We start from the raw sequence: 15,991 nt of genomic DNA on the forward strand, positions 1-15,991 counted from the left end.
GTGCGGACGATACAATCTCTCCGCTTTATAATATTATTGTCCTGCGACCGTTGATTTTCGGAGGCGTTAAGAATAAATGGTGATGCGAAGAAGAGCGAAATCGCAAGTTGCTGTTTCCCTGAGGCGGCCTCGGCGAGAAAAAATTGGGAAGATTGCGAAAGATGAGCGGGGGCGGCAAAGACCGGGCGCAAAGACGTAAGGCATAAAGGCTGGTTCGTATCTTCCTCCCCGTCACACCTGCAGCTGAGGGCGCGTCTCTATGTCTTAGCTTATGCATGTGATAGTTGAGGACATCGTGCTCGGTTAGTATGCGCTCCGCGAGCTTTGCGTTCTTCTCCCAAGCGGATCACGTATTGTGTGTCTGACGGAGTTTTTTCTTGGTTAATCCACTGAGAACCCTAGCCTGTCTGCATTTGAGAAAAATGGGAGACACACACCAGTTCTACAAATCATCGGGAACCGATGTCTTCCGAGAATGAAGGATCGTTCTTATTTTTCGGTGACAGGAAATAGATTTTTTTTTTCCGCCCTTGTCGCTCGGAGGCCCACGTGTCACTTCGATCACACCTCCCTGGTATTTTGTCATCTCGGTGTACCTATGCGACATTACGAGATGAGAAAGCCCACATATGATGCCTCTCGTTTGAATCAAATCGCGAAGCATTCGACTCACAGGGTCACTCTTGTTCCTTTCAGACTTCTTCATGAGACAACCATGTCGATCGGCCATGCATCAAAAAATGCGCAAGAGACAACGTGGAATCTACATCTGCACCAATCCCAATTGCACCAGATCCTTTAATTGGAAGGGGAACTTGACGAGGCATCTCAGATACGAGTGCGGTCTCTCGCCGCGCTTCAAGTGTCCCTATTGCGAATACTGCTGCAAGGTCAAGGGCGATGTGAGCAAACACATAATCAGGAAGCACAAGGACTCGGCGGTCTACGTTTTGGACATCTTCAAGAATCCTTGGTACACAAATGGAACGGAGATGGACGGGCCTCAAAGCTAATCGAAGCTCTCCGAGCACGGCTTATGCGCTGTTGAAATGTTCCTTTTGCGCAACGGAGATGATGAATGAATGAAAGTGAACTTTCGCGATTTCATCATCATTTTGCGATACCACTCCCCTTTAAAGTGAGTCGGTAAAAATGTTTGCAATGGAATTAGCGAGACGAGTGAAACTCACAATAATCAGTGAGTACTCACTAATTTTCGGTGGAAACACTTCCGCTTCATCACTTTGTCTTGAATCCCGCCAATTTCGACCAATGAAAGTAATATTACACTTTCAGATAAGACACACAAGCATTGTTCTATCTCATGTCAAATTTATCAGATGCAATCTTGATTGCATCCATGATTGTTTCGTATATTTAAGAAGATTCTAATTTATTAGGAATTATCTATTTAAGAAGATTTCGTTTCTTTTTTTACAAATACTTCGACAAAGCATGAATTGTAAAAACAAGTTTTTCAGAGGAATTGAGAGTGAAGATATATAAATTATGTAATATATTTAATTTTGCAACAGCAAGGCGTTTGTGTGGGGTGAGAAATAAAAGCATCTTTGTCTTCCGTGATATTGATTCTTATATTCTTCTATTATCATGTAATAGTTGAACACGTTAACAATCTACATGTACACATATATATATATATATATGTATGTATATATTTGACACACACACACACACACTGATGAATATTTCTAGGAAATCTGAATTTTTATAAGATGATCTTTCTATCGCCACGTCGTTGTAGATACCCAACGGGTCTGCAGTAATTTGCGGTACTTTTCAGGTGAATTGCGCTCGCGTAGGGAAGCACAGTGTATCGTACGACGTTCATATCTCGTCCAAGCATCTCGCGACTCAATAACAAAACAACTCGCCAACGTTCAGTTAATGTGATGTCCTAATAAAATGTAGCATGCCAATGTTTGGTTGTTAACTGTGACGTCCTAACATTACGTTCTTTCGTGTAGGCTCTAGTGGACAGTCATTATGCATTGACTGTGGTGCGTCCGTAGACACCGTAGTATTGTGCTTATATGTGGCCGTATCTTTCTCGGCGTTTTTGTTTCGCTCACTCGGCACACATTACCGAAGGAAGCTGTTACACACCCGAGCGATCGATATCCTTGGCATGTTCACGTTCGAAAAGACGCGCGACTTGGTGTCGGGACTGACCGGGCTTCGTCTGTCTGTTCTTTTGCTTCCAGGCGGTAATATAACTTTTAAAAGCTTCAGAAGATCGTACCCCGAGAACGGGATCAGATACAGTTGCCCGAATAACGACTGCGGCAGCATCTTCTGCTGGAAAAGGAACCTTTCGCGACATTTAAAATACGAATGCGGCTTGCAGCCGCGCTTCAAGTGTCCCTATTGTAATCACCGCAGCAAGATAAAGGGAAACCTGAAGCAGCACCTCTTCTGCAAGCACAACAAGCAGAAGGCTTACATCATCGACCTCTTCCAATCACTTCCTGAATATCGAGGCCATCCGCAGAGGCAGTCGGTGATAAAAGTTGTGAAATGAAGGAACTCGCTTGTTCGTTGGTTCGTGGTTAACCTTTTCGGTGTACAAATATTTCTTCTTCTTCTTTTGGATAGGGCTCTTCTGTTTGAAGGACTAGGTGCCAGAGACCATTAATGGCACCTTGGCATGAGCATCGATTATAGTTAACAGCCGCTCGACACTCATTTTCCTTTACTTTGTTATGAATAAATTTATGTCTCAAGATATTCTTCCATTTCTTGCTAATGGCAATTTTTATGTATACCTATATACACGATATTTTACGTCAGATACTATATTGGCGTCATCAGGAGACGTAGCACACGCACAAGAATGCTTCGCAAATATCTGCCGTACTGAAGGAGTTAAATCCCCACGATGGCCTCTGATCTCGATTTGCACCTACTGCCATGTTCATTTGTTTACGTATAACTTCCTGCCACCGAATTGCAGATAATACCGTCGTTGCAGGTCCGAGTTTGCTTGGCTGAGAAATTTTCTTAAAAAGTGTATGCGCTACCGAGTACGATCAAAACTGAAGACACGAATAGAATAATTAAGCGAATAATTAGATGTGATAAGATGCATACATGCGCATTTCAGTCGTTCTCAGATGCAGCCTGATAAGAGGATCACGCGAACGCGTTCTCTTTGTCCAGTTTACTCATTCAGAGAGCCGCAGGCTGTGTTTCGCTCTTATTGTTGGTATAATTGGTATAACGTTATAACAATGCACTGTGTTATGACCGTGCCGAAATTATTTTACTATTGGTGACAGATATTGTCAAAATGAATAAAAGATCGAGGATTTTACGTTATATTACGTTATATTATGCTACCATAGGAGCGTCGTGCAAAAGTAGCAGTGATAATTCTAAAGAAGAAAATTAATTATTTGTGAATTATCATTTCGCTGTAGAAACAGTTTACGTATCAAAAGTTATTTGGATACCGTCCATAAATATTCCAATATTCTCTTGATGAAATATTGAAGGCGAGACTTTCCCTTTTTATATAAAAATGAAAAGTGGAAAGAAGAACATCGGGAAGTACTGAAGGTATCAGTACCATACAACGGATAGTTTACGAGTTATTGTAAAATTAAAATATTGGGTTACGCTGACACTTCAGAGTATCAATTACAAGTTGAAAAGAACAGAAATAATCTTGCAACGTAGATTAGGATTTACATATAATTACATAATGTAATTTTTATTTGTCGTTCTATTTTCTTTTTGCACCTTTTTTTGTGCACTTTTTCTTGACTAATATATATAGTATACATTTTATTTGTTTCGACATCTAAAAGTTTAAGTTCCGCGGTCAAATCATTCGACTCTATGTTTCTATTGTAGCTGCTTGGCTTTGTAAGGCGCTGTAATCTCAGTGTCAATATGTTTGTCATTTGTGGTATTAATGGTGAAATTAAATGTCAGTATATATTGAATAATAATAGCAATTATAGTACTACCAGTAGTGGTAGTGAATATCGGAACACGGCTTAAATTTTGATGTTAAAATAGACTAGACTTAACCTGATGACTCCGACGATGGCGAAGTATTTCTTATTTAGAGTAGGGTTTAAACAAAATTCTTGGGAGAGATACGAATAATGTACGTTCGATTTTTTATTGGCTTTATCAAACTTCGGTCGAGATAACGTCACAGTTGTTACTAACAGCACCGACAAGGTAATACCAAAAACCATTGCGGAATCTAGCGTAACAGAAAATTTTCATTCAATAATATCTCGTCGGTAAATTGATCAGTAAATTATGTCATATCAGTAACTATATTCGGTGAATACAACGGTTGAGTGGTTGACTTCTAAAAGGTGTACATAATTGATAGATTTTTAAATATACCAATCTGTGACTCGCGAGCTTACATCCCATCATTTTTACTTTTTTATACCTATTGTCCAGAGCCATCTGAGAAAAGGAGGGAAAAGAAAGAACGACCAATCGCTCTCAGTCTACCTTCGCGCATGGTCGTCGAACATCTCCGAACATTTCATCGCAAATGAGCCGTTACTTTTTCAGAGAACAAAGGATCTACATATTGGGCGATCCATCCTGGCACAAAGAGATGGAACTGGCGCGTGAAGCCCACCAAGTACTCATGTCCGAATCCCAACTGCCAGAGTGTCTTCGTATGGAAGAGGAACCTCACCAGCCACCTTCGCTACCAATGTGGTCAACAGCCCAGGTTCAAGTGCCCATATTGTGACTACATGTGCAAGGTCAAGGCCGATATACGAAAACACATCAGGGTGAAGCATCAGGACCACGATATCTATGTCATCGACATTTTTCAGCAGTGGAACAAATTCCAGTGAATCCGCTTTTTTGCAAATTCGATAGTACAAACGATACGAGAAGGTTTACCAAGTGCTTCATACATAAAGTGCTATAAAGTGGAATATGTTTATTCTATGTTTATTATAGAAGTGTCAAATTAACTTTGGAAATGACCAAGTTAGATGGTGGAAAGAACCGAGGCGCATATTTCTTGCCAGAAAATGGAAACCGTATTCTTTGTTGGAGAGCCTCGAGTAGGAGAGAGAGACGCCAACAGGATAATGACCTTGCGATTTACTGGAATCAGTGCATAGACATAGTATATCTAAATCGCATGTTCGAGAAAAAGGGGGTAGAGCTTATGTAGGAAAGGATATATTCTATTTTGTGTTTGTGCGTTCTCTCTCGCACATAATATACTATGTCTATGGCAACAGCCTCCCCTTATTCCTCCTTCATCGCGTGTGCGAGAGAGAACGCACAGACATAAATCAGAGCGCATTTTTTCCTGAGTCCTACTCCTCCTACTTTTGAAATTTGAGACAACGCGCAGTCTAGATATATTATGTCCGTGTACACGTGCTTTAAATCGCGCCACGTATGTATACGCTCAAGATTCCTGCAAAATATACCGAGATAAAAAATATATATCAATAAAATGACGCTTTCGATCAAATAGTTTAGTAAACTGTAGTGTAGACAGTTTCCTTTTGCTCTAACAATAAAAAATAACTGTAAAGTTAACGCATGACAATTTAACCTAACCTAACCAAATCTACCTTTTCTCATAATTATATCACGTGAATTTTACGGTTTTTTTATCGTTAGAGCAAAATTATTCAGAAAGTGTTGTTTATTTAATAGATCTTGAGCGATAGTGTGTCATTTTATAAACATTTTTTTTTTTTAATGGAACTATCGGATTCTTCACCATTCGCTACGCATGCGTAGAAAGCGGATTCCGTATTAGACTATCGATTCCAACCAATCACGGAGCCGTTGCAAGTCACGTGATCCTGTTGGCATCTTCCAGGATGAAGGCATTCTGGATTCAAGCTCTCTCGTAAACACAAAAGGCCTGTTCTTTTCCCGTTGAACTGGTATTCACTTTCGGAGCTTAAAAATAAGAAGATACACGACTGAAACTTGTAGGAGAAGAGAAAAAGGAAAATTAGTGCAAAGTAGTGCAGGAAGAAAGACAAACTAATAGATTAAGCGATGATCCAATGCATATGGAAGATTCGACGCTGTCGTAACAACAAATTAGTGACTTTAGGTACATCAAACCCCAATATCTCTATCCAGGATCCTTGCGTGATTGCAGGTTCAAAATAGACGGTCGAATATTAAAAAGTTTCGTCGGTTAAGATTATAATTTCTTATCGGAATATTACGATGAGATTCGAAGGAAGATTCCCACCGTTAGTGTTATATTATTCCAGTTGAATGTTGACGAGCTCTCTTGACGAGTTCCCCACGCAACTTGTCACTGTAAAACTTAACATTGAATAAAGCTTTGTAATACGAATTCATGACTCGCGCGCGCGTGCGCGTGCGCGCACACACACACGCAACATGTACACGAAACATATCGATCGCGCGGCATTTCGCATGCATTGTGTCACATTTTCCTGTGGGCTTCAGGTCCTCATGGCTGTATCAGCTATGTGGATACTAACAATATCCAAACCGAGACTCACGAAATATTGTCTGAGGGAGAGACACATCTCTCTCTCTTTCTCTCTCTCTCTCTCTCTCTCTCTCTCTCTCTCTCTCTCTTTCAGACGTATCGCTGTGTATTAACTTATGGTGCTTAACGAGAGACACCAAGCTTGCATCCATGTCGTAGTACTGAATGTATCGGTAACCCATACTTGTTGATAATTCATACTTGTTGCTAGTCAGGAACCCGGCGAACTCGTATGTTTCACGTATGAAAGCACACTTTGCCGTCAACATTAATCATCGTCTGGGTGAGAAGTAATTTGTTAACATCAACTGGTGGAAATTCACGCATACATTGTCGAAAGCCCGTCGGGTCGTCGGACACTTTTTTAACGCTTCTTAAGCAATTGTCGGGAACCCTCGAAGAATGAGGTCAGATGTTTTCGTAACTCTGCGCGCGAACGTAAGATTCTTGGTCGCAGCGACTCCCTTTCGCTTCCTGCCGTTCATTAAAGGGAACTAGCGCTGTTTGCCGAGTTTTCGATATAAAGAGAGGAGTCTCGGGCGGTTAACGTCGTCGGCGACCGCGCGTTCGTTTACGCTCGGTTGAGCCACGAGGGAAGACTCAACCGGAGCAAAGGCGCCTTGAGTTTTGGCTGCTGGTACACGTGGCTCATTTCGCTTATGCCGTTTTATTCGTTTGTTCTTCTCTCTTTCCAGATCTCGATCAGCATCCTTCCGTCAGCATCCTTAAGAACAAGAGATTCCCATGCCCGAGCTGCCCCAGCGCGTTCGGCCAAAAGCCTAGTCTGACGAGGCATCTCAGGTACGAGTGTGGACAAGAGCCGCGTTTCCAGTGTCCGTATTGTCAGCACCGCAGTAAAAGGACGTCGGACGTCTACGGGCACGTAAGGAAGAAGCACAAAAACTTCACGGTGTTCGCGATCGACATCCATGACGAGGTCTCCACGAACTCGTTGATGAACGTGTCGAAGGCACACTGGCTCTGAGAAAGAGAGAACGATCTTGCGTTCTTTTTCTATATTACAGGGTATTTTTTACCTTAATCGATAATAAAACGACATAAAAATTACCTCGGCAGCAAAACGTTTGTGGGAGAAGTGCTCGAAACGTGTCTGTGAAAACATCAAACACGCCGTATCTTCCGTTTCTCGTCGTGCAAGACAAGTGCACAAGTTGCGCAAACTGGAGAGACGGATGGACGGGGATAATTAACGCTGTTAATGATTTGCTCATCATCACATAATTATCATAGTCATCAATATTTTTATAAGTTTTTAGTTCGTATGTTAAGTTACCGTAATATGAATAAGATGCGGTCGGAGGAGAATAAATGCCTTCAAATTTGAACCTCGAATAACGTGCGATTTTACATGTAAAGATTCAGAGTGTTCGTCCAGCAGTTATGTGACGTACGCTTTTGCACGAAGTGCTATTCCTGAATGTAAGGCCCGATTGTCGCAGTTTTCGCGTGGTGTGTCCTCACGAACTGAGTCAATCAGGACTGAAGCGAGCGAGATGACGTTCAGCGGCCGCGATGATCTTACCTCTCACTTGACCTTACCTTACCCGCTCCTCTCAATATCGTTAAGTGAACATAATAAGACTGCACGTGCCCAGTGATGTATATATTATATATATATATATATATATATGTCTATTTATGCATTATTATTGCACATATAAAAATTACCGAGTGTTCGTAGTTGTGCTATGATTCTTTCCAATATTGCCTCATCCAGCCCGAATAACGAAGAACATTGCACGGATCGATATCATCTTTACGACGATCTACGAAATATCTCACTTCCCAATTTTTGTGACGTGTATACGTGTAGAGACGCTGACTGAAGGTTGCAACACTCTTCTCCGATAAGTTTCCTAATGCATTCTGTATCCAATAGAGGAATCCGTTTCTCAGAGATTCTCAGGAGTTACATTTTTCTATTGGACATGGAACACGTCGTAAATCTCGGCGCAAAAAATATTTCGCAAGCTCCGATCAGCCGACTATATGTGTGTATGTATGTGTGTATATGTGTGTCTAACAACGTCCGTTCCTTTCTCGCGAGGAAACGTCGACCCTAAAAGAGAAAGAGAGAGAGAGAGAGAGAGAGAGAGAGAGAGAGAGAGAGAGAGAGAGAGAGAGAGAGAGAGTGAGAGAGGACAAGCCTGATGTGAGAATCTCGATGCGAATGCATTGAGCGTGAGTGTGATTTAGAGCTAAACTAACGCCTCGACTTGCCGATGTGTTTCAGGATATCAGAGGTGGTACAGCTACTGCCCCTGGAACGTAAGACCGTATCAGTGCTTGAACTGTCCCAATTGTTACTCCAGGAAGGTGCATCTCCGGCGACACGTGGTGAGTGCGTGCAACGGCAAAGAACCGCGTTACAAGTGTCCATATTGCACGTACATCTCGCGCTATCCGTCGGACACTTACAAGCACGTGAAGCGACTGCACGAGAATCACAGTGTCTTCGCCATCGACGTGTTCAACATGAAGAGGTACCTCCCCGGGCGCGCCGACGCCAACAGCGGCGTTCGGGAGGCGAGCTACGCGACCGACTTGGCCGAATGGTCCCGGGGTGCTCCGCCGTTCTCCTGAGAGACTCGCAGCGCCGTTAAAAGAGGATTTTAGTGCGGCGCCGAGTGTTGTTCTCTACTTCGTTCGTAAATCCTCCCTATGTGACATCGAGTGTACGACGGACAGAGTATTAAATTGAATTTCCTCCGAAACATATGAAAGAGATGTTCTCAATCGAACCCCTTCGGTCACTGCTCCTCGTTGTTGTTGTCGTGCTCTTTCACTCACTGGCTTCTTCGGCAAGTATCATGCCCAGTCGAGGGACACATCGATGCAAAGTCTCTACATCTTGCTTTCTTCTTTGTTTCAGGCTCGTCGATCTCGCACGACGGTCTCTTGTTGGCCTTCGATAAATTATAAAAAGTATTTATATTTGTTGACAATGAGACACACGCCGTGCTCTTCACCCGTTTCTCCGGGAAAAGGTCGAAGAATATTTTACTGTATAATTTATAATCTTCTTTTTTCTTTTTTCTTTGTTTCATACTAGACACTGCGCGATGGTTTCGGTAGTTCCTCTCGTCGGCCCTTTCAATAAATTATATGACATATTCAATTTCTTATGAGACATTTGGAATGAGGAACGGCTGTGTGTTTTTCGTGCAGTTGATTCTTACATTTTTTATCCTGCAAGACTGATGGTTTTATCGCCATTGTTGGGCGCGATAACATCCACGTATATCGAATATTTTTAGGATATAATTTTTTTCCATCGCCACGTTCTTGTAGATGCGACATTGTTGTTACAGACAACGATTAACAAATCTACTAATAGTAATTTACTGTTTTTTCAGGTGAATTGCGTTTGTGCGAGTAAACACAATTATTTTCTGCACGACAGACCGAGCGTCTTTCGCGGCTCAATAAGATACAACTTATTAATGTTCCATCGTTAATATGTGATATATTCCCAATACTGCATTTCCAAGACTGCGGGCGCAAAATCGCCCGAGTACTTGTCCCATGCGGAATCTTATAGACAATCGTTATGTATTGAGTGTGGCGCCCATAGATATCGTAATATTTTGCTTATATGTTGCTGTATTTTTTTCAGCATTCTTGTTTTACTCAATCGGCACGCATTTCATTTCCGAAGGAGGCTGTTACACACTCGAGCGGTCGGTTCCCTCGGCATGTTAACTCTCGAAAGGACGCACGACTTCCTGCCGGCACCGGTGACTGGACTCACCGTTTGCTCTTTTGCTTCCAGGCGTTAATGGATCTTTTAAAGTCCTCAGAAGATCAAACGACGACGACAGGATCCGATTCTCCTGCCCGAATTACAACTGCAGCCGCGCCTTCAGCTGGAAGAGGAACCTCACGAGGCACTTGAAGTACGAATGCGGCCTGCAGCCGCGTTTCAAGTGCCCCTACTGCGACTACTACAGCAAGCTCAAGGGCAACCTCAAGAAGCACCTCATTCGCAGGCACAAGAACCGCAAGGCCTACGTCGTCGATCTCATCCAAGGAACGTCCTGAACGCCACCGCGACGCGACTCGCAAGGGACGCGTGATCGCGCGATTTCTCCCGCTCGTGTCGCACAATAAAAAAAGAAAAGAAAAGACAAAAACTCACCGTGCTCTCGTTGATTCTCGTGGCGGCACCGACGAGCGGCACCCTCTGATCTCGATATGTACATCCATTTGCGTTGCTAGTCCTGCATAATTTCTCGCCTGCGAGTCGCGCGGGTAATACCATCGACTACATCGGTCGCAGACCAAAATTCCCTCACCGGAGTAAATCTGGTGAAAATTGTACATACTGCTGCGTGCAACGAAAGTTGTATTTAAAGGCGCGGATGTTAGAACGATTGAGCGAATAAATAAATGAATTAACGCATACTGGAAGACTCCCCTCTCAGGTGTGTGGAAGGAACGTTGAATTGTATTTCTTCGGCCATTTGTCCTCCCCCCCCCTCCCTTCCACGGTCGTCGTTGTTTTCTTTTCACTCGCTTATCCGGGAGACGATATTTCGGGCTGAAGGACACCCTGCTGAAAAGTTTTCGACCCTTTTCTTTTTCGGTTTCAAACTTTTCACATGGTACTTCGTTGATTGTTAATTGATTCCCTTTCCGACGCGAAAACTGCGCTTGGTTCTCCGTTAAATATGTCAACTTGCCTGCGAAACTTTGCGTAAATCGTTTCCTGGTTCTGGGATGAATGTATGATGAGGTGCGAACGTGCGATGAGGTCCTTCGCAGCTCACGAATGATACCACATTTTCGCGGTGCATCCTTCTGCGTTTCTGTTATATTTCTTCATTTTTCTTTCGATTTTTACTTCAGTAGATATTTCGTCGTTCGAGTTTACTATTTTTACCAGCACCTTTTGCTTTCAGATATGATGTATATGCATATGTTTTTGAATGTACCTATTAATGAGCTTACGTAGCGAGTTGAGGGAAGAATATGGCTTACCCCCTGCGGGAGAATTTAAATCCACAAGAGGATTTGAATCCGCAAGAAGGATGAAGCTCACAGGCGGGTTGAAACCCACAAGAGCGTTTTAATCCACAAGGGCCTTTTAACTCACAGGGATATTTTAATCCGCATGGACATTTTAACCCGCAAAAGGGTTTGAATTGGAACCACAAAGTAATTTGAATCCTGCAAGGATAATTTGCCATCTAAACATGCTCGGAAAGAGAAGCAAGCCAGGAAAAGTACCCGTTATACCGATTTATTTTGCCACGTGGAATCAAAATTTGCAAATTTATGAGAAATAAAACATTTTTTTCCTAAATTAATATCTTCTCTCAGTTAGTTAATTTCGCAATTTTGCTTGTTAATTAAATCAGTTGCTAATTACTCATTCGATTAATCTCGATTATTTTCATTTATCTTTACACAATGCTCTTGATGCATATTATACACACATACATTATTAACGGAGAGATGTCGTTAAGTAAACGTAACAGTTATGACTTTTTAACGAACCCGTATTTTCTTGTGTTCATTTGTATATATTCGCTGGAATTTAACTCTAACAAATTCTAGAATCTTCAATTTTAATGAATTGGATATTTTTCAATATTTTTTTTCTAATTTTGGGCATAATTACTGAATTGCGTGCACTATTTCCAGCACGAATGCAACGGCCCACCAAAATTTAAATCTCACTGCACACACACATACCGAACAAAGAATTCCGTAATATGTATAATAAGTGTGTGCACGAGGAACATCCCGGATTGAATACCGAGCTCATTACGATACGATAAATATATGATGTAAACATACAGCCTTCAATCGTCTTTCCTTTTGTGACTAAACTACTATATAATAAATGATTTTATATTACATGATAAAAGTCTTGATAACATAATATATAATATATAGCGATGTACAATAAAAATCTTACAAGAACCAAATTAATAAAGGAATTCATTGATTGCTGCATGATCATTCCTCGTCTCGTCCCGGTTCCCGGTTTTATTCCCGAAAGTAGAAGAGATGCGAATATTTTCTTCCAACTTACGCTGCTCGTACAGGAAATCTGAGAAGACATCGATCGTTTTTTGCAAACACTTCGTACATGTGCACCGATTTCTTACGCGACATCCGAGACGTATCGGTAACATATACCAACCAAGTGCGACTTACATTACTAACGGTGTGATTGCAGACTAATCAACGTTACTTTTTACAGAGCGACAAGCCGGTCCTTAGATCTTAGCGATATTAGCGGATCGCATGGACGATAATTCGCGGAGACGAATTCGCAACTTGTGCCGTGAGTTTCCAAGTGGTCAGCCGCGCAGTTACCCTTCGAACTAACCCTTTCCCTTCGCAAGAAACACCCTCATCTGGTCGCTCGTCATCATCCGACACGTAATCGATCAAACACACTACAGTTCGTCTGCACAGCTTGAAGATACCCGCAACCGCTTTATTTGTTCGTCCCTTACTAAACAACAGCGAGTCACATCGTCTTTGCGCACATCGTCAGCACTATCTCGCGGAATCTCCTCCTTGTCAAGGACCTGTCTACCTTTCCAGGACAGTTTACTTCTCTTATCCGACCTCCCGGAGAGCACGACGTCACGTAGTTCAGAGTAAATAGTTTTTTAACAATTAATATCCCAACGTTAGATGCGACTGATGTGCTCGTTATATAGCTATATAATTTATCCTTGTAATTATATACTTATATTCACTCAAGTAGTCTCGGATGTAGTAAATACGCTTTGCTCGCAACCTGAACTCGCACGCCATAAATAGACGAAGGATTTCGGGACAGAAATTTTCTAGACTTCCGAATGTGCCCAGAAGGAAAGCTGGAACGTGATTTCCTCGTAAAGATAGATCCCGTCTGAAGTATCTTGACTCTATCTGACCGTTTACTCACCTTGACCTGCTACTCACCCACCCGAGGCTTTTTCGTCGACTGGTCGTCGACCTGCGACTTGATCTTTCTACCGAGAAAAGGCGACAGTTATAAAAGCGCACACCCTTGCCGCAAGTACTGGTTCTAAAAAGATAATGCTGGAAAGACAACTGTCCTCGGCGAGTCCGCTCCATCGAATCGATCCAAGTAGTTCGTATCAGATGAAACCGATCCTTCAGGTACGCGAAGCGACTCTCGATTCTGCTCGAGTTTCCCGAAGGCTTCTCATACCGCGTTGTATCACACGCCGCTTTTCGCGACAGTTTACCCCGAGATCCCACCCCCGCGACCTCGAAGAGGCCCCGGGCAGTAGGATGCGAGCGTGCTAACCGCGCACTTCCGTGTCTTTTTCAGCGTTTCTGCAAATGTTACCGCTGCCGTGGCTCGAGGAGACCTACTCGGCTGGTAGGAGCACGAGGAAGATGAGGACCCGCTACCCGTGCCCGCGCTGCCGGAAGACCTACACCACGAAGAGCGCCGTCACCGCTCACTACAAGTACGACTGCGGCAAGCCACCGCGCTTCGAGTGCCCCTACTGCGGCAAACTTAGCAAAAAGAAGTTCAATGTGCAGGACCACATTAGGCACAAGCATCCCTCCAAGCCGGTCGTCTGCAACACCCTCTTCTAGGACAAGTCGCGCGGCCGAGCGCGACCTGCGCCAATGTACGCGTCTCGCGCGGCCACGCGAGCGTCAGTCTGATGAGAAGAAAAAGAAGAAAAAAACGCTCTCTGTGCACTTGGATGCGTGCGTCTCCTTCGTCGTCGTCGTCGTCGTCGTCTACTAGTTCCAGACGAGCGCGAGACCTTGGTTACAGAGACGAGAAGCGTCTTTCTCTGAGCTGACTTTCTGTTGTTCCTGAATTTACGCGCATCGCACGCGACGATGCCGCTTTTCTCGTACCTGTTTGTAATTGTTAACGATTTTTTTATTCGTCCTGACGTTTAACATTTAGCGTTTGTTGGATCTTGTGAGAGGCCGAAGAGAATGCCTTCGTCTTCTCCGTACGTTTCCCGGGTTCGCAGGTCGATAAGGAATCCGATCGCCCCATCGATGCCGAGATTAAGTTGAAATCGTACGGAAATCAACGAGCGATTTGATGTTTCTAAACTTTCGTCACGATATCTGGAAGATATCAGGTAGATGTTGACGAGAGATTTGGTCGTTATTTCCTACCTTGTTATATCCTACCGTGTCGATATACAGTTATATCGACTCGATATATTGAATACAATATCGATTAAATATCGACTAGCTCACGCACGAGTGATCGATCGACATCTGCATGTCTTCCAGATATTTTTCAGATATCAAAGTGATATCTACACGTTGACGAAACGTCACGTGGATGTGTCGTCGGCGTAGAATCTAGTTGTCAAATCGAAAAGTCGGTCCAAAAAATCGACTCGATCATCAGCTCGTCGAACAAGGACCGTGAAACGGACTTGGGCGAATTGGTTTCCGTCTTCTGATAGTTGCCATTTATGTTTTTTCTTTATTCTTATTTCCACGGACGGATTCCGCGGTATTTGTTCCTTCGCTCATATCGCGTTTCGAAAGAGAACTCGGAGAGCTTGAACGTACAAGTTGATTTTTCTATGTACCGTACTTGATGTTTCAGAAAGCTAGACTTATGTTTTGCAGCAAGTCGAAGAGAGTATACAGATAATGAATTCACGATGATGCGCGATATAGACAAGTCGGAGAGAATGTACGTTCTCTGAACATATTAATTACTCTTAATTTTCGTACGATTAAGGGAATGAGCTCACTCACCGCAAGTATTATTAATATATTATCTGCAACATGTTCTCCGATCTTTTGTGAGTACTTTGACACACAACGCGATGTCTAAAAGGAATATCTATATACATATATATCATTATAATATGGCGAGATGTGTTGTTACGTTTGGCAGTAAACAGGTGAAGAATACGTTCACGTTCGCAAAGTTTTGACTACATTTCGCGATTAGCAAATTATACTTGGCGATAGCAAATTTTTCTTCGTAAACAAGCACACTGCGATCGATCCATCCGCGAGCGTCATTCGATTTCAATGAGACGGCAACTGAGCCGACTCGAATCGACTGAAGCTCGTGGGTACACATGGATGATCCAAGGTGCGTACATTCCCACATTGTGTGATGTTGAGTTCCGAGACAACCGAGGGAGAACAATCGCTCGAAGTCGTGGACCACGCTCCGCAAGTGCCGAGTGTGAACTTGCTAGTGAGTACGATGAACTCCTCTTCTCTCGGAGACGTCGAGTCGGCAGTCTCTCGGTTAGCCGGGAGACGACGCCGAATAGAGATATAGTTTAGCGATCTATTTGAGGTGTATATTTTTTAACGAGAGGAGACACAGATCTGCGATAGATCGAGTTATGTCAGCAGACACGTATTATCGCACCCGACGGGAGATGTACTTAGTCATGTAAAAAGGTACCGTACGCTCGCGTATCTCGTCGAGCTTCAATAAAAGCATCTTTTATTAGGAAAGCGGCTCGCGCT

General features: G+C 43.0%; 1 protein-coding gene across 30 annotated transcripts in view; it reads left to right on the forward strand.

Annotated features, from left to right (window-relative positions):
* The window catches only part of LOC105183462 (longitudinals lacking protein, isoforms A/B/D/L), a 207,640-nt gene that overhangs the window by 77,909 nt on the left and 113,740 nt on the right, over positions 1–15,991 (forward strand). Inside the window, exon 7 of one of the 30 annotated variants that reach the window (XM_011141590.3) lies at positions 8,766–9,227. The exons of 27 other annotated variants lie outside the window; for them this stretch is intronic. In XM_011141590.3, coding sequence (XP_011139892.1) covers positions 8,766–9,115 — 350 coding nt within the window. In that variant the 3' untranslated portion in view covers positions 9,116–9,227. Of the gene's footprint in view, positions 1–696; positions 1,585–4,563; positions 4,875–8,765; positions 9,228–15,991 lie in introns of those variants that run through there. 2 more of the 30 variants (XM_011141605.3, XM_011141599.3) reach the window with 2 other exon arrangements.

The sequence above is a fragment of the Harpegnathos saltator genome, unplaced genomic scaffold, assembly GCF_003227715.2.
Source record: "Harpegnathos saltator strain DR-91 unplaced genomic scaffold, Hsal_v8.6 scaffold58, whole genome shotgun sequence".
NCBI lineage: Eukaryota > Metazoa > Arthropoda > Insecta > Hymenoptera > Formicidae > Harpegnathos > Harpegnathos saltator.